Consider the following 24757-nt stretch of genomic DNA (forward strand, 5'->3'; position numbering starts at 1 on the left):
ATACACATTCATGGTAAATTATAGTCTTTTATTACAATACTTTATATATTTAAGGATATTTGGGACCTAGAAATCAAATACTTTAATTAATATATAAATTTTATTGCATAGATGTCGACTCGATTATTCTTTAGATAGTATAGAAATATCATAGCATAGTATTGTCTTTGGTTAACATAGCTTTTACACATTGAAAGAAAACAATTTTTTAACCGGATTAAAGCTATTTGTATTATTATAAACTTATAATTATTTACATAATTTTAAATTTATATTTTTCCGACGTTTCGCGTGCGTGGTCACGGTGACTGAAGGCAGAATATGTTGAATGTCAAAAGTATCACAGCTGTAGAGAAAGTTGTGTTATCTGTATTTATTTCTCCGGAGTTGGTATCGACTAAAAGGTGACGGGTTTTTGCAGAAATGACTCACGGTGTCCTCTATTTTCGCGAATTGTTTGTCTTGGGGTTTTAATTTGGATATTATTGGATCCCAGGTGTTTGATAATTTTAGGCCGTCTCCTCTATTTATAATTATAAATTTATAATAATACAAATAGCTTTAAGCCGGTTAAAATTTCTTTCAATATCATAGCAATTTCTATTCTTATGACTATATGCATATGCTACCTTTTTATCAAATTAGAGCAATAACAGTGGGTTACGACATATTAAAAATACTTTTTATTTTTAATAAAAAAATTGAAATGCTTAAAAGTAAAAAAAATTAGTGGAAGGTCCACGAAAATTGAATTATTTTTCTAGTAAATAGTTTCCCCGTTTTAATATATTTTCTGATCTTTATCCTATTATAATGTATAATGTATAATTCTGCTCAGTTTGGTTTTGGCCTTGTTAATGAATGGTTGAGAGGCAACGGCCTTACGCTTAATGTTGATTAAACAAAATTTATGCCCTTCTCTATTAAAAACGTTCCGTCTCACATTCATGATTATTTTTCTATCACAGCCCATACTAGCTCTTCAAATCAACTCTGCCATTGCAAAAGCATTTCCATTGCCTATAGTGTTAAGTATTTGGGTGTAGTTATCGATAGTAACTTGAGTTTTAATTCTCACGTGGATCTTCTCTCATGCAGAACTCGTAAACTCATTTACATCTTTAAAACTTTAAGACTTATAGCAGACAATAGAATTGTTAAAGTAGTATATCAGGCTTTATGTCAGTCAATTTTAAGCTATTGTATCACTGTCTGGCTATTTCTGTTGTTTCTTGTCTGACTACTTTCAAAACCAATCTACTAAAACTTGAAAGAGCCCAACGAGCAGTGTTAAAAGTAAGTCATTCCTTACCGTTTCTTTTTCCCACTAAAGAGCTTTATGCCCTAGCCGATGTGTTAACAATTCGTCAATTATTTATTCTCAACACAGTTTTAAAACAACATTATAAAACTAGTTACGACCCCGAATTAAATATAAACAAGCGGATTAAACATAAAGTTTGCTGTCGTATTACACGATGGACAACTTCTTTCTCGCAAAGATTCTTTGGTTTCCTAGGCTGTTACCTGTATAATAAATTAAATGAAAAAATTAACATTTACCCACTATCGAAATATGAATGTAAAAAAATGGTTACTAATTGGCTGAAGACGTTGAGTTATGATGAAACAGAAGATTTAATAACTGTTACTCTGTAACACACCCACTCGCCCACACATACACAAACACGCACGCGCACACACACACACGCGCGCACACACAGACACAATGTGTTTGTGTCTGTGTGTGTGTGCGCACCAAATTTATTTTTACGAATCCGTTTCCATTTTTTTCCTTAAGCACTTGCTTATTTTCTTCTATTGTATCTTATGACAATGACCTGATTGTACGTGTTCCGGTCCGGTGGTGGAGAGGCTGGCTATCTGTCACTCAGGTCTCCTGTTACAGAGACCAGTCTCTCACATACACTTCCAAATGTTATCATCTTAGTTTAATCATAATAACCTTCTATGTATGTATATGTGAGAGAAGAAATAAAGATTATTATTATTATTATATTCTACGCAAATAATGTTCCTTACTATTTAGTTCTGTGACGTTACTCTATTTAAAACAGCGACTAAATAATCCAATACAAATAGAATAACGATTTTCCAATTAAGCGTTTGTAATGAAAACAATTTTCAGCGGTGGCCATTACGCGGTGTATCTCAATTATTTTGCCCTTCATGCGGAATGCTTGCCAAATCTACTTTCAGGACACACTTTGCCGAGCTTTGTTCGTATTGTGTTTAATTTCCATACTAAAATATCCATAAACATATTTTCAATTATGTAAAATTTCATAATTTTTCGTTCACAGAATAAATACAAAATTATTAATTCCATTTAAAAAGTCTTTTAGTCACCTCGTTTTCATTTTGCTTTTATTTAACAATTTTTTTTCGAATTTAGGCGATAAAAGATTTATAATTAAGAGTTTGTTTGAGATTTGATGTTAAAAAAATACATATTATTTTAATCAAATTTGTTGTAAGGTTCAGTCTTCTCGACATTTTATTTATTTAGGAAATAAAGAACTATATTATTTACACAGGTTTAATTATCAAATAGTCAGGTTTTACATTTTCATTTAAGGGCTAAGCTGGAAACCAAGTTTATATAACGTATTTATAATCATCATTGCTTAAATATTTTATGCACGAAAGTATTATTCATCTTTATTCCTGAATCGACGTTCATGATTATCATAATTTCAGTGATTAAAGTCATAGGTTTCTCTTTCAGCATTACCAGTCCCAGTTCAGTAATTTAGTAGATTACTCTTCGTAGCAGTCTCTCGACCGTAGCGTTACAATGCCGGAGCTACGACTGGACTGTTAGGTACACTAACACATTCCTACAAATAAAAAAATCCTAATGCGTTTTCTTTTGTCACGTAAAAATGATATAAATCTCACACTAAGTGTTTTATATTCACAATATCGTCAATATTCTGTTCAATATAATCCAAGTTGATGTCCCAATAAAACCATTACCGAAACAATATTTCCGCCAGAACATAACCCCAAATTGTGCCAACCGAAAGTCAATGACATTTCTCACGAAAATAGCCAATTTCCAGTCAGCTTCTGGCACTAAACTAACAATTCTCAATATCCAGTCATACAGGCCTTTCGAACGGTCTAACTAATACGGGGTTCGCACGTACGCCGCAACACGTACAGACAACAAAACATTGTTATCTAATATGCATTTTATTGTCGTGCGGTAGGCGCGATGCCGCGTGGCGTGTACGGGTAGCGAATAGGTTCCGAATTTGGCTCTTTTTGAGTTGCTTTTAACTTGTAGGCAATACGAATGAGCTTTTGATACTGCCACAATTGTTACATATGAAGCAGCCCGAGCATAGTTCGCCTCTTTTTGCTATGGATGCAACAATGTTCTGGCCACTGGTCAGATCTATGAATCTATATATATTATTTATTTATCTTACAAACAATACCTTAACAAACATCGTTATATAAACCAATTAACTTGTAAATATTTCTGCTGCATATAATATTTGTCCTGTGAAGTTGTCCCGACACATTGTTGCGACGTACGTGGTAAAACTGAAACAAACTTGAGCAATTTTGATAACTATTGTTAATGCAAGTAATTTTGTATTCAGAATTGCAGCGATTCAAAGATTCCCGACAGAGCACGAGAGTAGCACATGTCACCAATGACCGTGTCATTTTATGAAAATGTAAGGGCACTTTATAATATTATCAATATGGGAAGTAACGAAACTGCTTAGCTTCGTATTTTGTATTTAAATTACTAACGAAACGAGTAAATTCTATTAAGCCGTGTATTTCATTGTAAATATCACTTTGTTCTAGAAATGATAAATATATTTTTATTGCTTAATACAACTTATAAATATTTATTTCCTACACACAAATATACAGTATTTACAATTTTCTTAACCTACTAATAATTATAACTAAAAAATTGATAAAAAGAAAATTAAATCAAATTTAAAAAGTTTGGTCCATGTGGTGAGCCTTTAATTCAGGCAGCAATTCCTCGCTGTATATCAACGATACTTATTCGTTGAGCGAGGAAGGCACCAGCTCTTTGGTAACCGGTACTATATACCAGGCGCCACCTTTAATCTTTATTAAGCACCTGTGCACTTGAACCCCATGGCCCAAGAGACTCTACTCCAAAGGGAACATAAGCAAAGTTGGACTCTTATGTTTATTATTTTTCACCTGATCTGCGGCCGGTGCCCACACAAGTAGCATCCCATACCAAAGCCACCCTCCAGGGACAGTGATACCCCATCCAGCTGCTTGCCATCTTCTAGATCGACATTTGGCTCCAAAATGGCTAGAACTGTGACAGAGGCGTATGAGTCGTTGATGTCGTTAAGCGTACACGACCCGAAAAACGACCTGCACTCTTTTGGCAATGGAGGCCATGTTCCAAGGGTACTTACTACAACGCCAGACACTTATGGGGAGTACGTATGGGCACTCCTAAGCGAAGGCTGAGTCAATTCAAAGTGATTCAGGGTCCAAAAGGGTTAGTTTGACGAAGGATAAGCATTAAGCCAATGAACGGATTCCCTAGACATGCACCCTAGCACCCACATGAGACAAACGCTGGAAGAGCTACACTTTTATCTTGCGTAGGATTGTCCAAATCCACCAAAGCGATATCGCAGAGAAGTACTAAGTTGAGTTGGGAAGAAAAGACAGTGCAGTGTTTTGAAATAAACGGTGCTGAGTAATATCCAGAAGACGGTGAGAAAGATCTTTTAATGTTGATATTGATGAATTAATGCGTTTTTCAAAAGCTTCTTTGAAAATCTCAGGAATTATTTTTATTATCGTGTCGTCGATGTCCTAATTTTCATAAATGTCATATTTGACATTTATCAAAATTTAAAGTTGGTCTAATTTCTTAAATTAAAATCTATTATTTAGATTTATATTACATTAGATAGATCTAAAATACAACATCTGCGTTACCTTCCAGATCAACATTATTAAGATATGAAGATATTATTCTCCTTTGTTCTTACTTCTGGATCTTAGTTTAAAAATATCACCTGGAACACCTCGTTTGTCATGTCTGAGTGATTTCTACTAAAAACTTCTATTAGTTGTTATACCATTGTTAGGGCATATATTTCAGCAATTTTCAATTTATTTAAACGTTAAATTTAAGCATATTTTAGCGTTTTTTGATACGAGAAAAATCGGGTCAATTTCCAACTAAGCTATTTCAAATGGTGCCATTCAATCTGGCTTTCTGACTCGGTAACCTCAAAAGGGTTGTTTTAATGCGCTAAGTCAAACGTGGCGATAACGTGTATGCGTTCTCAAGTGGTGGATTGAAAGCCATGCTAGCTACCGGCTAACTGATTGTGAATTCGTGTAAAAGTAGGTATGCTGGTATAAATCTATAAAGGATTTTATATCCGGGTCAATTGACTTGTTTAGTTTATATTTAACTAGGTTGGTTTGGTTTGTTTATAGCCCTCTAAAACTACATGTTTTCTGGGATGGTATGAAATGTATATTAAATTTTTTTTCAATCTATAATATATATAATTATATGACATATTTATTATGGAATAATAATAAATAGTATGGAAGAACTAACAAATACACTCGATAAATGCAAGGTTTATCCGTAATCTGCGCACAAATAATTTACATTCCTTTTTATATAAAAGGTAACTAAAAATATAAGACGGTAACAAGAAAGAACAAAACAAAAGAAATGATCTATAAATGATATAGGTTATACAAGAAACAAGTTGAATTCGAAATTACTAAAGGCTCAAAGACGATTGAAGCTGAATGCTTGAAGACAGATTTGTTGCGACAAATAGACGGAATTTAAAATGCAATTACTGTACGTACTCAAGTAGATTTTAATATATACTGTCTTCGATCTCTTGGGATTTTATTTATAAAATTAAAACGTACATGTTTACCGAGGTGACTGGATAAAAAGTTTACAATATATTTTTAATATCTATACCTTAAAACAGACCTATTTTATTTAACATAAGCTGTGTTAAGACATGAATGAGGAGGTTATGAAATCGACGTGTTAAGTTTTATGGTGTCAAATAATTCATCTTAGCAGCAGTTCTTTAGAATAAGGCTGCCATTACGGTTGTATCAGTCATCCCAAAAGCAGCTTTATGGGATAATCATTCCATTGAAATAAAATTCACCTATTTGCTAATTTATTTTATTTATGTAACAAAAAAATGTATCTACTTTTAGTCAATTTGCGAAATATTTTTTAAAAGGGGAAATTATGTTGTCAGTCCAGTCCAAGTAAGTCTTAAGCATTATTTATTTTTCAGATCGTGTCCCTTACTGGTTAAAAGTAATGTGGTGCGTGGGGTAAACACAAATATTACATCCCTCATCCACGGTGGCGGGGTATACGCGCCATGCTGTGTACGCGGGCGGCGCAAGCACCTACCATGCGCGCTCGCCCGCCGTACCGCTCAATGCGAGTAAGTACTATTACTATCTTATTCATACCTACTATTGAATTAAGACATATGAAGCTTATAGGTAACGGCAAGTCTTATATTCTTCTTAAAAGAATCATAAATACCAGTAGTAAGTACTACAAAACTTGATTTCTATAGAAGGAGGATTACACGGTAAGACGGACGTTCATATAATTTTTTTATTAAAAATGTAGAAAAACAATACTTTACAACCTAAAATTACTATTACACAATTATCGATTTTATAATTAACAGAAGTTGTAAACAAATATAAATAGCTATATTATTTGCCGATAATGCTGTTATGGGACTAATTAACTCGTCCATTAATTAACAAATAACTTGTTATAGCAATAATCATAATAGACAATTGACCGTTCGAAGCTTTGTTCTAATGTATTGGCTAATGTTGTGTAGCGATAGCAAATATGTTCATTTTATATTTATAACTCAAATATAAAGAGTCAAGATTTTTGTCGCTTAACTAATTTTTAAATTATTAGTGTTTATTAAAAAGACATATCCACAACGACAACGGCAGGTAGTTTTAATTTTTGAACTAATTAGTTTCAGTATTATTTTGGAGAATGTAGATTTTTAGAAGCTATCGCAGTAGTTTTATAAGAATTAAATGTATTTAATTAGTCACTATGCAGGAAGGACTTCATAAGGTGACTTATGATTATGTTGACGGTACATATTGTAGACTAATCTGTCAGTTCACACGTCACTTCTATGAAAGTGAATGACCCATATAGCGTTTGATTTGAAATGCCATAAATAGAATATTAATGTTTCATCCACCGTTGATTTATTGTTTTGCGCGAAGGCGATGTTTGCTCGCTGAATCAATTTCTGTGGTTTTGTTGTACGAATGACTATCAGTTATTTCATCTCGTGTGCTTATGTGTGAGTCGTTAGGTATATAAAAATTATTATGTGTAATAAGGATTACATTAAGATTATGTTATTGTATTTAATATTAGTACACGACCTCCGAGGGAGTCAAGGCCTCCTCCAGATTCTTCCATTTGTTTGAAGTTGCATCCGGATATTTAAAGGAAACATACATTTCATTCTATTAACTTAGAATTAATCAAATTCAATTACAAATATTGACAGAGAAGTTAATCTAATTATATTCTTTAAAAAATGCGTAGGTAGTAGGTAAGGCGTACCTACGTTGAGGTGCACAAATAATTCTAAATCCTCAAAGATTCTAATTTTTACTTCGATATTGGTACCAATAGAGTTCTATTGGTCGCCATTAATCTAACCGAGACCTACAGAGACTCTAGTATGCAATATTACATTCCCTTAACACTATTGCACACTTGAACAGACGTTAAATTGTACGGAATATTCCGAATTCTCTGAATAATCGTTCATGGCATACGATATTTATTGTTGCGTTTTGGGTGTAATTACAGATCTAAGATAGCGTTAGTTTTGGTCAATTGCTATGGTTGTTTTTGATATATACAAAAGTTACCAACCCATCTTGCCCGTTGGAAACGGTACAACAAATATTCATTATAATCAAAGATGTCTATATCACTTAAAATAATGTTACTACTCAACCCAGTTTTAAAGATTAACATTAAATGTATTTATTTATATTATACATACATGAATAACGCAATTCTACTCACTTAGGTAAACTAAGATAAGGTTCTATGTGAATTGAAATTAATTGAAATTTAGTAAATAACTTTTTCATACAAACTCGTTTAACTCGTACTTTTATCTGTGTGTTTGGCATGGTAATCACGTGAAAGTACGAATACGCTAGTTTTCAATAGACTATTATGAAATTAGTTTGTAGAAAAGTAATTTTAATCAAGTTTATTAGTTTTTGATCCCGTTTAGCATGTATTTGCATATTCCGAAGTTTTCCTAACCCAATATAAAGTTATTACACTATACAGTAATTAATTTTCCTATACTAGGGAATATGTCAGGTGTATCTTTGGAAGGTAATATTATAATGCGGGTTCTATACTAGCCTTATTGTTACGAGTCGTTTATCTAAAGTGACGGCTGGTAAATGCCGATAATGTTTTTTTTAAGGCATTGTACATGTGAACGCAAAATTATTGTTGTGCTAGGAAGCATTACCAGAATCTTTAGTTATACTCTATCTACCTTAACGACTAATGCACTATTAATGAACAAGAATAATCTTTGGTATTTCAGTCCCGATTAGGATTTTTTATAGAGTCTGATTTTAATCATTTAAGTAAATTTCAAGGTACGTTAAATTTTATTAATTTTATTCAACCACGGATTATATAGTATATATTATATAGGAAACGCTTTCTAACGTGTGCGGCAAAACAATCTAGATATATCTATTAATCAGTTAAACTAAATATAGACAATTTAGTTTTTACTCGTTGGCGAAAAAATATAGAATACCAATAGTAATTTATGGAATCTTCGAGAATTCAATAATATTTATGTTTTACTTAAACAACCCCTGTTTATTCTTTCAGCTGAAATCAACATCATCTTGATTTCCTTGCTTACTTTGCTGGAAATGGAATTCAACTGTAAAGTGTTGGTACAGAGTTCAATATTGGTTGATGTCTCGTTCTTCTCGAATCGAAAATATTCAAATAATATTATTCTTGTCTTTTCTTGCAAGGCACGTTTCGATTCGTTATTGTTTCAATAGAAATTGGACTTTAATACAATAGTGTTAAGTGCAAATTGTTTGCTTTGGAATACACAGTTTATTGACCTATTGTTGAGATGATAGATTGAGTTGTAATACTTTTAGGTACCAATTTGTATGTTTATAAGCAATGAAAAGCTGGAGGGACGTAACTTCAATAGCGGAATCCATCCAAATACGTAAGGCTTATTTATAAAAAGATGTGGAATCCCACGATACAGTGGCTAAAATTGGTGCTAAACCTCTCAATTCATATTAATATTCGATAACAGTCAAAACATAGGGACATAATCGTGTTATCGAAATAAAATATTATTTTACCTTAATACAGTATTTAAACTTTTTCATTCTCTTTTTTGTTTACACTATGATGAAAAAGATTATAGTTTGTCTCATTTCTCAGTAGAAGATTCGAACTCCGCCAAAAAAAATTTACTGTGCGCATTTAACACTCACACGTCAGGAAACCGGTATACCTTAGACTCGACGTCGACGGCGTAAGGCAGGCATACATGGCTGATCACCTACTTGCCTATTGGAAAAAAACAAATCATCACGAAATAAATTCAGAAATCTAAGGCTACAACCAGAGGCTTTAGCCCCTCTGGTGTTTTTTAAGAGCAATATTTAAAATTATACTTGAGACATTTATGTCTCATAAGAAAGAGTATGTGTTATTTTCACTCTATAACTTTGTCTCAGGGCCTTGACCCTATTGCAAAGGATTTTTTGGGAAGCTTATTATACATGGAAAAACGTTCCCTTCATTAAGTCAAGTATAGTGTCAATTTTGTGGTTGTAGAATTAATTCGACCTCATTGGTCTTCAATGTTTAGAATTGACGCAAACTCCTTGTATACTTACTTCTTTCTGGTTCTCCTTCTTGCGGTATAAAAAAAGAGAATGAACGAGGAATGATTTGTATTTTTGGACCACTTTTGAACCGATTTCAAAAATTATTTCATAATTAGGGTGCGACAATATTCTTCTGTCAGAATTATTTTGCAGTGAGCCTGTATTTATTTAAAAAAAACAGTATTTTTGATTCTTATTTTTCCCGTAAAAAGTAACTCGTTAAAGGTATGAGAAAATAGTCAGATATTCTTTCTTTCACCTTATTTACTCCATATATTTAGAAATCTAAAGGTTTATAAATTGTTCGACATTTACAGTCGAGAAGTCACAAATCTTCGCTACAAATCAGGTAACCTTAAATAAAATTATTATGAAGGCGTTTCAAGTATTTAAATTCACTCGCAATATTTCCCTCAATAGGGTTAACACGTCCAAAAGGTCGTTAGTCCCGTGCACCGGGCCGGAATAATTGAATTACACACGGCTATACCGCCGGTGTGACGGTTATGTAACGATGCAAGCCAATACCGCCCTTATGTGTAAAAAGTGAAAATAATACTTTCCCATTAACTTATCTCTACAGTCAGCAACGTGAGTTCCATTTATAGTCGCTTCGATTAAGTTGTGATTGGTGTAGTATTTTTTAGTACTCTTAGGTTTATATTTTTCCGTTACGCGCCATTTTTTTCTTGTCCCTACCATGGTTTACCATTTTATTATTTATAAGAATATTATAAGATTTAAATTCCTACCACTGTATTGAATTGAAAGTAATGTTAAATGCAAGCCAAGTTTAAATATTATAAATTGAAAGCTTTAATACGATTGGAAAGTTTATTTGCGGAAAAGGAGTGATGTAGCAATACTCAAATGTTGCATAATGAATTACCTTGCAACATTAGGTGTTGGAAACTGTCTAGATTGAGATCAAACTTAGTTCTGTCTAAAAGCGCCCGTAATTAATATTAGCTAAGTAATTGTGGGGTAAACTGACTAATTAACTATGTTGCAATTACGATAAGTTATTAGTTTAACTGTAGTGCACCCTAATTATGGCTATCATTACAATCAGAAAAGGGCAGATAGAAGAAGTAAAACTCACTATAAGTAAAAATCTGAAAAGGAAATTTGTATTCATCTCTTTATTATAATATGAATAAAAAATTAACGCCGCCATGAACGCATACCATACAAACAGGTTTTATTTCCTTTTCAGAACAAAGTTGATATTAAAGTTACATTAAAAATAGAATTTATAAATTTCTAAATGAGAAAAGCCTATGAATAATACAATATCTACAACTTATTGACATATATGGACATTTTATTGAGGATCGCTTTAAGATATATACACACTGTACACTATCGCAATCGAGTTCTCAATAGTTACTGTTAATACATTATTAACATCTGTGTATCGACCCTAAAATGAAGAAAAAAATACATAAATTGAATAAAATTTTAAATAATAATGAAACAATTTACCTTACAACTAGTTATAGACTTATGTTGTCTTTCTATTGTCTTATACACTTTATAAATATTATATTTAAATTCAAGCATAAAATGTACCAAGAATTTCAACACGAACACAGTCATCGTTCTAACACCCTTGCAGCGTTGCAAATGATATATGTCTGCACGGTAACATACATAATATTATGCTAAGTGACACTGATATCAACTAGACATGAACGTTTCTATATTTAAATTATTTTCAAATGTCTTATAGTTTGTCGAAGGAAGAGCGGTTAAAGAAATTAAAGACTGGGCATAGTGGTTCAGCAGACGCATCTTCACCACGTGCATGTCGAGGTTTTCTTACAACACATTATTTAGTACCGCCTATCAATGAGTATGTATTACTTTCATAAACATTCATTGTCCATTATGTTTGTATATGTCAATCAGTTTGTATTTGTATTTTTCATTACCTTTTTTTAAATGCGGGGTTGTATTGTGGATATACATATCTTGTAGATTCAACACCTTTATTATTTTTTTAAATATTCCAATGTTTTGCTATTCGGGAGACAAATACAACAAATCAAAAACTATGAAAATCTCTCCAACAATTCTCGAGTTATATGTGTTCGAACAACCCGACTTTGTTTTGTGTATTAATATATAAAAGTGTAGTACACTAACCCATAAAGTTTGTAGTAATATATAGAACATGTACAATAATGTTATTAGAATTATTGTATTTTAATTTTTCAAACCACATTTCATATTTCCAATGGAGAATGCATATTTCAATGCTTTAATGTGGATGAAAATTTTATTCAAAATTTTCTACAACTTCTGAATTGTCAATTGTATAGTGACCATTGGATTGGAAAATGTATTTGCTCGAAGAGTTATATAAGTAAATATTGTTATAAAGTAATACCTATATTACCGTATATTTTTTTTAGAAAATTAAAATGTCTTGTTGTAAAGTATATTTGAACTATAATCGTTTTGGTACAGCCATTACAGTCAGTTTTTAGTTTTTTACTTTTATTAATTGTAATTACTTTGCGCCTAACTAATAAATATGAGCAATTATTTCTTTTGAACGATACTTATAATGATCACTCAATGTCTAGGTTGTCTAGCTAAATAAAGTTTGAGCTTAGAACTTCTAAATGAAGTTGGAACAGAGAAAAAGTACGGACGTTACTTAAATATTAAAAATAAGAAGATCTTTTGAAGAAATAAAATACTAAAAAGCGGTTTCAATATTTGTTTTATAAATTTTATACGTGATGTGATAACTGACAAACTTAACTTGAGATAACTGAAATCACCCTTACTTCTAACAAGGATTTTTAAGTGTTCTTAGACATGTGAGTTGTATGTACCTTTTGACTAAGGTAACAGCAAAATTGGTATCTATAATCTTAGTTCTCCTTCATTATTTTATGAGGCAAAAGGTTGTCTGTTCACTATTTCTAACATTTCCAGAGTCTATACATAAAGCAAGATCATTTTATTATAACATTGAATTCCTTCTTAGATACAATTTATTGATTGCCTAGATTTTACGGTAATTTAAAATTTGTAGTAGTCTTGATCATACTGGTTACAATAAGCCTACGCACTTTTTGTGTACGACTTCGACACGACGACGAATCTCTCTGCTTTGAATAAACCTTAATAGCAATTTTAGATTTAATTAAAATATCTTTAAAAGCTACAAAGATTGAGCGTTTAATTTTAAATAGATTAGACATGATTGATGGGCTGAAACACGTGCTTGTGATGCGTCGCTGAGCCTAACATTTAGATTCTAGACAGTTTTTTTGCTATAAAATTTTCTTACTTTTGAAAGAAAAAAATATAGAAAAACAATCGTTCTTTGTACTTGTATAGTCCAATACTATTCCATTTTTAAAACTTAACATAATCGGATTCTGTATTCGTAATGTTTTTGAAAAGGATATTGGAAATAGGGATAGGGAGGTTTACATCATGCTAGATTACATATATGCTAGTTCGTTTATATGCTGCCCGCCTTTTAAACCCAATCTCTAATCTGTAATAGTTTTAAGGGAATTTTTATCAAGGTTAGGCACGTCTAGCCGAAAACATAAAATAAAAATTAACCGGATATTCTAAAAACAAATTGTGCTTAAGCATCCCACTAACTTTAGCCATAATGGGCCCATTTCTGAAGTCGGGCCAGGCAACTTATTGTTATGATAATAAAACCTCTATAAATCTACGTTTATCGGTTGTACCGCCCCTTAATATCAGATACGTTCCCTATTCACTGATATATTGACTTTTTTTAATTTGTATCTAAGGACAAAATAAGGTATTATGTATCCAAATTTCCCAATGAGCTTTATTTTTGGCAAAAATTACAACAGAAAAAAAGGGGCGCACTGTTTTCTATAGCATGCTGACATCTCTTCGGTGATTATTTTTGTTAATAATTAAGTAGTCAATCCTTACGTCTTGACACACGCCGTTGACTGTTGGTTCTAAGACATGCCGGTGTCCCCATGACGTTTTCCTTCATGTTAATCGCGCAGATAAAATAAGAAGTCCATTAGTGTACAGCTATAATTTGAATGCACGAATGAGGTATTTTTTTGTTTAGTTAAAATAGTAAACCTCTTTTTACTAGCGAGGGACCACAGTTATATAAGTATCAAAAACATTCGTACAGATAAATAATTTTCAATTCATTTATTTTGATGCGTTTCAGCTAAATGCTAAAAACTTGTTTCTTTGTATAGGGTTTGAGTCCTGGATCTTAGTACTAAACTGAAAAACAACAATAGTAAAAATCATAACTGGGTCATTATACCGGGCTATTAATTTTAGTTTTTAATTTGAAGATTGAAGTCAGTGGAACAGTTTGCCGAGCAAACACTCATTAGGTGTGACATAGTGTGGAAGAATGGAAGCTTACATTCAGCAATACAATGGATGCAATTTAAATTACGACATTCTTTCCAGCGAAGATAGAAGCGCTGCTCGTCAGAAAGAAAGTAATAACAAAGCGCGCGTCGTTTATTAATTTTATAAAAATGTTAATTTACATAAACAAATCATTTAAAATTGTTTTTTAATAACTTTAAACAATATTTATCAATGTACGTAACTTCACCTTGGAATATAATAAGTTTGTAAAAGCGCCATCTAGAAGTGAACAAAATGGTGAAAGACGAGTTATTATCTACGCATGCGTGTTATCGTTCGAGGCCAGGGCCGTTGGCTCGGCCAATCAAGAAACGTTTTACGTCATGCAGCGACTTTGGTCTGTTGCTGTCAAACGTGTAATGCTTGTCAGAATGTGTTTAGTTTCGTGATTCCCGTGTTTATTTTTGAATTTTGTGACAGAGTGCTAAAATTGTAAGTATTTTATTACAATTTACGTATTAAACGCTTTTACAACTTTCTGTGTTATAGTTTTTGACACGAATAATTATTATTACGTATTAGAATAGCTGTTGCTAACCGTAGAATTTACATGGATCGATGTGATGTTTCGTAACAATTTGATAAGATATTTTCATTTTATTAATATGAATAATAGTAAATAAAGGTATAACATTGATATATGAGAGTTTAATATTATATTATTTCATAGAATATTCGTTTTCAATTCAACTTTCTTAGAAACTTAAAATTTAAGCATTTCCGTATCATCCGATATGGTCTAGTGGCTAGGATACCTGGCTCTCACCCAGGAGGCTCGGGTTCGATTCCCGGTATCGGAATAACCTTTTTTTATTTTTTTCAGATTCAGAATGAACCTCAAAGCTGCATTAGCCATTTGTATGGTGTTTGTGGGATGTTGTTCCAATGTTGTGTTTTTGGAATTTGTCGTTAAGGAAGACTCAGGCGCGGGAAATCTGGCAACATTCCTGCAATTCTTATTTATAGCTTGTATAGGTTTCTGTACCGTTGGAAAATTTGGTACAGCTAAAAGAAATATACCATTTAAACAATACTTGCTATTAGTAGGATTCTTCTGGACAAGCAGTGTTGCCAACAATTATGCGTTTGATTTTAACATATCTATGCCACTACATATGATATTCCGAGCCGGTTCCCTCATGGCAAATATGGCTATGGGCGTCTGGATCTTGAAGAAGCGCTACCCAGTATTAAAATACTTAGCTATTTTCATGATATCCGCTGGTATTGCCATATGCACAATACAATCGAGCGGGGATGTAAAAGCACCTAGAGAAACACATGAAGACGCTGCCGAAGAGGAGAAACTAAAATTCATAGATTGGCTCTGGTGGTGTTTGGGAATAGGAATTTTGACTTTCGCTCTATTCGTATCAGCGAGAATGGGTATCTTCCAAGAATCACTGTATTCTAAATTCGGCAAACATCCGTGGGAGGCGTTATACTACACGCATTTACTGCCTTTGGTATTTTGGCTACCGACAGCTACTAATTTGTCAAACCATGTAAGCATAGCATTAGATACACCAGTTGTGGATTTCCTTGGATTCACACTACCACGCCAAGTCCTGTGGCTAATTTTGTATGTGTTAACACAAGGTCTGTGTATCAGCGCCGTGTATGTATTGACAACAGAATGTGCATCGCTAGTTGTGACTTTGACAGTTACACTACGAAAGTTCGTATCACTTATATTTTCTATTCTATATTTCAAAAATCCCTTCACATTGGGTCATTGGACAGGTACTTTACTAGTCTTTATTGGGACTATGATATTCACAGAGTTATTACAAAAATCAATCGCTTTGTTTATACCTAAGGGGAAAAAGAAAGTGCAGTAAATTAAAAAAAAAATCTTTAATGCAATAGTTAATTTTATATTTTATAAGTGGTTTATATAAAGGAAATCTGTTGTATACTTAAGTGGTAAGGCATAAAAACTGCTGTATCATTTATTACGTGATAGGTAGATATTATAGTAAACGATGACTATGTGTAATAATCCTAAGTTCAAACAAACATATTATATAAGAGTTTTCAATGATATTTATATTTAAAATTTAGAATAGTAATATTTAAAATAGTTAAAATATTTATTTTATCAACAGTCACTTGTATTAGGTATATTTGAATAACATTTTCTATTGTATTAAAATATCTGTATTTATTTTATTATAAGGTAGTAAAATAAATAGCTATAATTTACTAAGGATAATAATAATGTAATAATTATTAGATAAAAGACAATTAATTCACCTTGAGCGTTAAATGCGAGATAAAATGTGACGAGTAACGAATAATAAATAATTTATAATGTAATAATTACAAGCATTTTTTAATATCATATTTATTGTTTAGACTTGTGGATAAATTGTAAATGGTATAAACTGGTTAATGTCGTCGTAGTTACTGTTTATTTCGATATTTCTTCCGACGTTTATAAAACATGATATCTGGAAAGGCTTCCAGATATAATGTCGTATGAGAGAAACAATTGTACTGATGAAATGAAAGATTTAAATCTATTGGCCTAAATATTGTGGTGAGCCTGCTTTATGTATTTATTTATTTAATATGATTTTTATGTCAGGTTTTTTAATTGTTTACCAACCGTTTTGTTAACGTTAGAAATAGTAATCCTGTTAACTTTTTTTTTCAGTAATTTGATACTTGTTTTAATAAGACAATCGACAAATCTGCACAATTCCATTTATATCAGTCAGTAATAATTAAAATGAACAATAAACTTTTTACAAATACTTGAAGTTTGTTTTATGGTCGTTTAAAATGTATGTGTTACAGTTTTCATGACTACTTTGCTAACCTTGATCCCAGCCAAAAATCAAAAACGCATCTAATTGCAATCTATCTCTAGCCTTTTGTCTGCTGAAATTAGATTTAAATGGACATTTTTAATATTAAATTGGTCTCCACCAAGAGTGTTTCAAGAAACAACTACTTACCAAACTTCTTTCTTATCTTTCAGGGGTGTGCAATTAGTTGATAAATAACTAATTAGCCTAAATTTCGAAATATAAGCGTGTTTCATCAATTTATAAGGGCATTACTGAAAAACATCGGAGTGAAGACTAAACTTAAACCAGCTGTCTGATGAAAAAAATATCATTTTGTAATCAGTAATAAAGTTCTTTAAACATTGAAACTTAAATGGATTAAGTTATATAACACTTAAAAATAGAGGTCTCCAAAATTTCCTTTGAAAAGTACGTACATAAGTACATACTAATATAGCAATTTACAAAAGAAGTAACAAGATTATGGTCGATATAACATGGCGCCAGATGTGAAATAATAAAAAGAATTTTTCCACACCCTGAACCCTCTAAATCGACTCGTGTTAAGGCCAGTAGAACAAAGGACGGCTCGAGAGTTTTACAGGGTTGCAAAAATAAAGGAAACAAATATTGAATGAAGATATGATATAAATGAAGCTTATTATTTACTAAGCCATATTTTCCAAACTGATTGTCATGTCCTAATCTTGGTACACTTTATAAAAAACTAACGTAACCAAAAAACAAACATAGGCGGAACGTTTTAATTATAATTTATACGTTTTGTCTTTGAAAACTGTATAACAAACATAGGGTAGGTCCTAACTTGATTAGTTAGATAAGTTTTTTCCTGATTAAATATTTCTATAAATTAGCCGTGATACTCATATTTGTGACCGTCGCCTAGTCAGGTCTAAACTTCAGGTTAAAAATAACTATTAGTTTATACTAATCACATGTACAATGTTGATTTATGGATTATTGTATTTTACTTAAAAGTGCCAATTCATTGTCATTAACTAGAATCTTGTTCTCTTTTGAAGGAAATTCATTTGCATACAGTAAATAGTCTAACTCCATAAAATGCAAAATGTATGCTGTCTAAATTGCGACAACCCTACTCGTAGGGGTGGCTACAAAGAAGTTTCGCTTGTTCGTTAGGAGTAGTGGGTCATTAGTTATGTACCTAGTACCGACGTCGAGTTACGAATAATATATCTTTTGTGTCTGATTTTTGACTCCATTTTGTCTATTTACTTTGCCTTTGCAAGCGAAGTTTTTTAGCGTAATTAGTAGGTGCTTAGTAGTACTTTGATTTTTGTTAATCAAAATAGATTTAATTTTATGTTCCTGTCTTACTCCTAAGCAACTGACATATTCGTTTTGTTAGTCGTCGTCGTTAACCAAAACTAGAATATTGAGAGTATTAATTAGTTGTTGGAGGTATATTCATGAATAATTTGTATTAGTAAATATGCATATCGATAAAATATTAATATACCAAAAATGTCTTGCATTTAAAAACGATTGCTTATGCTGTACCATACTTAAAAAGAGCATAACAATGGAATTCATAAGATATTTTTACTACTAATTAATTCTCTTCCGGATATAGATTTTTATTAGTAAAAAACTTAAGTATGAAACACACGAAAAACAAAGATTTGTAGGTAGGTGTTGTAAAAATAAAAACATTTATTAATTTTGTCAAGCGCAACTAAAACCAAATAAAAAGCAATTAAAACTTGAATCGCAAAATTGACACAGTTTTTAAATCAGGCCGTTTTGATGACGTGCTTCAGATAAGATTGTGTTAAAGCCGATAATGTTCTGATACCATACATTAAATCACAATCACTTTGCACAATTATTTATCTAGTTGCATCTAAGTTGTTTTAGAATAATGATAAACTAAGAATAATGACTGCCGACAAGGAGCTCTCAATGATCAGACAATGTTTTTTTTTGACATGGTACATACGTGTCGTTATTGTTCAAGTAATTGAACTTTATTAAAGATAATATGTTATCTCATGGCGGAGCTTCTCTTTTAAGAAAATGTAAATATAAATTAATCTTACTTTATATGTTCAATATAACTTAAAAGTAACATCAAACTGTTAACAAATAGTAAACATAACAAACAAAAGTGAATAGAATAAAGAAGTTATAAGAATTGTGTCTATAACATATAAAAAAGACATACTTATAATGCCTTTACACATCTTAGAATTGCCATTTATATAACTACAATCTCAACACCGGGGAAACAATAATGGATGTCGAGAACGAGGTGAAAACGAGGTTTTTGGCAACATTCGTCAAGAATGTCTGCGCTGCTAGCGGAGTTGCCTTATATACGACAAATAACTAACTCAACCTGATACACTAAAATTAACCTTACTTACCTAGAGATAGTGACGGAGCAGCAGCGGGTTTAAATTTGCAATAATCTATGGACCAACTTGTTGAAATTCCGTCGCCGTCCGGTGTACGTAGTTTCCAATTTAATGTACTAAACCGGGCCCAAATATAAGCTCTCATACAGTTGAAATTAAGAAGATTTTCCCTCGTTTTTCAGTAAAGGGGCCGGAGAAATAAATTGGTAGTTTGTGTAGAAGGAAGAAATTTCGCCAGCTAAGCTTTTGCTCGAGTGCCCACTAATTTTGTCCAATCGTGGTTCCCAGATAACGTGTGAGACACATTTTTAGCCTCTTGTAATTCTTTCTGGGCCTTTTATTTTTTCAACCGAATAGACTCTAGAATATTTACGGCGTGGTTGCGCTTTGTCGCTGTTCCGACATAATTTATGGACTTTTGACCATGTACAGTTGCTTTAGACTTAAATAAAATGAAATCCGTTTGGAGGAAATTAAAATGCACATCTGTTATATGGTTTAAAATTTGCAATAACTGTTTTTCTTTTTTGTAATAAATATTTTTATTATTAATTTTTTTTTTGATAACTGATTGTTTTAATAACTATAAACAATTTATCAAAATTAAATTATTATCGGCGGTTTGCTTGATCTCGGAATTACCAAACTGACAAAATTAAATATGTAAAATCCTACAATATTTTGAAGCTGTCAATTAATAACAATTACTTTTCAGACGGTGAACCAATCAAGCTGCCGGAAAATCTAGAAAGCTTGCCGCGAGCGGAACATTTTGCCGCTCAAAGACATCGCTGGAACACCAATGAGGTAGGATTGAATTTCATATAAGAGTACTATATTAAGCTCTTTTTTATCTTATATCCATACAAGATATAAGTTCTCTAGACTTCTTAATAATTCAATATTATACACCATATTCAGTAGAATCTCGATAACTGGAATCTCCTTAAGTCGAAATCCTCAGTATTCCGCGTATTTAGGGGCCTGAACACCTAAATAAAAAAGTATCTTGAATTATTTAGACTTTGTAACTATTGATACTCTATAACTTGAATTTCAAAAAGGAGACACCGTATGTCGCAGTTAGTAAAATATAATGACGTCTTACTTGAAATTCCCCAAAATAATAGCAATAAAATCCAAAATGAATGTTCGGGTTCGGGGCTTCGAATATATCGTTTTCATCTTGTACACGTGCAAAGAATGAATACATTAATAAAAAAATATAAACTACAAAACTTAACTTGAATTAATATTTAAATTTGACTCTACAAATTAAAAAATACACTTATAAATCGCGCCTCTGTAACTTGAAATTTCAACAGTGATATCATATGTATCTCGAAGTTGTTGTTATATCGAAAACTCATTAACTAAGTTTTTACAATCAAGTTCTCGAGACCGTTAATTTTTAACATAAAAATTAAATGCAACCAATTCAAATGACCACTCATATACTGTTTTATACTCTTATATATAAATACATACATTATACACACCTTTATTCAAATTCGATTTCTGACCCTCAACTATAAAAATAAATGATTCTTATAAAGATTTATATATACGCTATGACATGTTTAACAGATAATTTTAGTATTGTCAGAAGGCGTAATTATGGAAGGGTGAGACGTATACAAAGTTTTAACAACGGATCGTTAGGTTTAGGAGTAGCTTCCCCAATTAAAGCATAATGAATATTGTATGTGTATGTATTGTATGGTGTATATAATTACTCAACTAGATACTATGGAACTTTTTAACGATACATTATTGTGGTAGAGTAGCGTAAAAAATAGTTTGTTACATTGTTATAACGATCAAAATATATTTATGAAAATTTATGTAGGGAATATATTGTGAATTTAAGCATAAATTAATAAGGTAAACCTTAGAAAATATGTTGCCTTCCTAAATTGTATTGTAACATACACTAATTGTAGTGTAATTACATTTTGGTATTTTTTAATTTATAGATCAATTATTAGTTTCTTTATAAATTTATTTAGATACAAAAACTTAAATAAATTTAGACTTAACATTAAGCGAAACAAAGAAATGAAGTATGGAAAATAATTCTGCTGTTAAAAAGTAATATCGAAGAGAATTCAAAACTGAACGTCCCACACCAAATCTAAAGTAGTGCAATTGACATTTCTACTCGTAAATCACGGCTATTTCACTCGCGAGTGTCATCTGAATTATTAATGTCCGTAGTGCCCGCGGGACTGGCGCGTGATGACACCTTGCTCTTGGACCTATCTCAGAAGAATTGGGGAGTGTTAGAAAAAGGACATTTATGTCATTTTTTAACATAATCGTAATAAGTGTTACTTTTCGTGTTAGGATTTATATATTTGTATCTGTCTGGATACTATTATTTCCTAATAAAGTATATCCATTTAAAAAGGTTTCAGAATTCCTAGTTACTCTTTTGTTAGCACATTTTAAATTCGGAACCGATTAAAATTGTCTCTTGGCGGGACACCCTTTTAAAGTATCACCTACATTTTAGTGTTGTTTGTGTAATCATTACATTCTATAGTCAATACTATCCCCATTCATTACGCCTTATTATTTAGAAATGAACATTGGTCACTTTTGATTAAATCACCGTGCAAGTGCAAGAAAGTACCGGATCGGTATCGATTAATTACTAGGTTGCATGACAAACTGTTCAAAATTTAATTAAAAGTGAAGTCGGTAATCGGTGAAGTCGATCTTATCATCTCATAGTGCTATCGAAATTGATTACAATATTCAAAAGAATTTTGTATTGTAATGATTTTAGTTTAACTCAAATAAATCCTGGAGAACAATTAAGATATTAAGCGCCTATATTAAGCAGACGCCTGTTAACCCCCAGTAAGATGACCCTACTCTGTTCCTAATGCTCCAAATCCCCACGTATTGTCGTTGCAGTATAATTACCCTAATGCATGTATGTAGTTAATTGGGAAGAGACTTGTTTAAGTTGAAATATTACGAACCATATCCCTTTTTTGCGTACTTAATTACTATTATCCAGCGGAGCTATATAGTGGAATATAGAATATTATTGAATCAAAATAATTAAATGTGACAGTTATAATTGTTAATATTTTAGTAATCTATTGCATAAAAGGATAGCTATTAGCATGTAACGACAAAACAGCTGGTCAAGGTTTTATGTGCTGAGATAATGTTCTCTGAGTACGTTCGCTTCGGCAGTACATAAACTAAAATTGGAACAATACAGAGAGAATATTATCTGTAAGGTTAATTAAAAATGATGCGACTACTGCGATGTAAACATTAGATGTTGTCAGAGTGATGCTGTCACACCTGTAATGTATATTAACACGCATCCTCATTGCCTGTTTAGTGAGGTTCAGCTAATCAGCAGGTTAAGTAGGGTAAAGCATTGCCGTGCCGAGATATGACTATATGAGGGGACATCGTTTTGCATAATACATGAAATAGCTAATTTATACCGCTATGCCACATTTGATAGCCCGGTTGGCTATTTCGACTGTGGAATTTTGGCCTTTTTGGCTGCAAATGAAGAATTTCGCCGGATTAAGATATGTCTGTAATTTGTTAGTTATGATGTAGTGTTTTGTATTTGGGTCATTTTAGATTTTGAAGCTCTTTTCAAGTGATTATAATTCCAAATATAACTTTTATGTTAATTTACTAGTTTATTGGAAATAAGTCGTATTTATTATATTATCATTTTTTAGCTTAAATCTAATATCAAACTGTTACGTTGACTTTCTACGTACTTTCTGTGACAATCTCTCAATAACTACTAAAACATGGAAGTAAAGCACTTAAAACATGAAAAAATTTAATAAATACACGTTGCATGTAGTTTAAAACGAATTTATATGCGATATTGGAATGTGTTATCCAAGACATAACTTCTTTAATGTTTCGTAGACCAGAATTTATTTTTATAATAATAAATTAACAAAGCTCTTATTCGGTCTCATAAATGGTTTGTAGGTTTCATAAAATGTATCCCAGAAATCGATGCGATCTTTGTACAGATCTTTACCCATTTCTTCGTCTAGATCAATGAGGAGGTAATTTCTACTATCTTTGCTTATTGGAAGCCATAGTACTGGTAACATTTCACTTTTGTCGGGTGTTGGATTCCTGAAAATCAAATAAAAATATCGATTTTTATAATCTTTTTAAATATTTGGTTCCAGAAATGTAATTGAAAGAACACAATTACAAAAGCACAGTTCAGGAACTAGAATTTGAATTCATTTAAACCTTTGATAAAGGACATAACCGCGAATTAATACATTATACCGATAACTTGGCATTTCGAGTGTCTATTGCTAACCATAACCACTGTGAAGTTCATTCACGTTTATATCTCATAGAAATTTGTAGTACTAGTAGAAATAAAAATTTACCCGTATTTAGCAAAATTCGTCCACATAGTCGTCATCCTTTCCATTATAATTCTATCTGGAGCAGATAGAGGAGGTATTGAGTTGGTTTCAAAAAGGTACGCCAATTCATCCCCATGAATAGATCTTCCAACAGATATATTCAATAGTTTCTTATATAAGTTTGACGAGCTCGTGTACGCAAATATATAGTAATAGACCTAGAAGTTTAAAGTTTAAAATTATTAATAATTATAATAGTACGACTTTTATTTTAAATAGATAAACAAAAAAATCTAGATTTCAATTTATTTTAAGTTTAATCTTATAAAAATATTATTTTAAATAATCTTGTATATAGTCAATGGCCGAAATATGTTTTAACTACTTAAGTATTGCTCTATGAATTAACAAAAATGGGTACCTTTTCGGCGCCATTTTGTATAAATTTATCCATATCTCTATATGCAGGATAATTGAATGTGATGTCCGAAGTAAAGTTAACTATTTTCCATTTCAGATCTTCGTTAACTTCTTTATCACCAATATAAAAATGACGTACTGATGAGACTGCCTCTTTTCCTTTCTCGTTATTGAAATCAAACTCGTATTCCAGCATATTATAAAAAACATCATTCTCCTCAAAATATTGTATTGGTTTCTGAAGTTTCATATTATATTCCTCAGTTGTGTGTCCTAAAATGATTTTTTTATTCTTTACGCTTGGCTTAGT

General features: G+C 31.7%; 3 protein-coding genes and 1 non-coding gene across 4 annotated transcripts in view; 3 read left to right on the forward strand and 1 right to left on the reverse strand.

The window, feature by feature from the left end:
• Positions 1-4338: 4338 nt before the first annotated feature.
• The window catches only part of LOC123709503 (calmodulin-binding transcription activator 2-like), a 96032-nt gene continuing 75613 nt past the window's right edge, over positions 4339-24757 (forward strand). The window contains exons 1-3 of the mRNA XM_045660893.1: positions 4339-4475; positions 6385-6497; positions 20355-20446. Coding sequence (XP_045516849.1) covers positions 4339-4475; positions 6385-6497; positions 20355-20446 — 342 coding nt within the window. The remainder of the gene's footprint in view (positions 4476-6384; positions 6498-20354; positions 20447-24757) is intronic.
• LOC123710260 (UDP-xylose and UDP-N-acetylglucosamine transporter) lies at positions 14747-17198 on the forward strand. Its single transcript, XM_045662057.1, has 2 exons — positions 14747-14877; positions 15269-17198. Exon 2 carries the CDS (start codon positions 15276-15278, stop codon positions 16284-16286), a length of 1011 nt encoding a protein of 336 aa, XP_045518013.1. The 5' UTR covers positions 14747-14877; positions 15269-15275; the 3' UTR covers positions 16287-17198.
• Trnae-cuc lies at positions 15174-15245 on the forward strand. Its single transcript has one exon. It is a non-coding gene; the product is annotated as a tRNA-Glu (tRNA).
• On the reverse strand, positions 23488-24691 carry LOC123710261 (carboxylesterase 4A-like). The gene is made up of 3 exons (XM_045662058.1): positions 24449-24691; positions 24049-24245; positions 23488-23779 (listed from the first exon to the last, which is right to left on the reverse strand). The coding sequence occupies exons 1-3, from the start codon at positions 24641-24643 to the stop codon at positions 23575-23577; spliced, it is 597 nt and encodes a 198-aa protein (XP_045518014.1). The 5' UTR covers positions 24644-24691; the 3' UTR covers positions 23488-23574.

Source organism: Pieris brassicae, chromosome 5, assembly GCF_905147105.1.
Source record: "Pieris brassicae chromosome 5, ilPieBrab1.1, whole genome shotgun sequence".
In the NCBI taxonomy this organism is placed as follows: Eukaryota; Metazoa; Arthropoda; class Insecta; order Lepidoptera; family Pieridae; genus Pieris; species Pieris brassicae.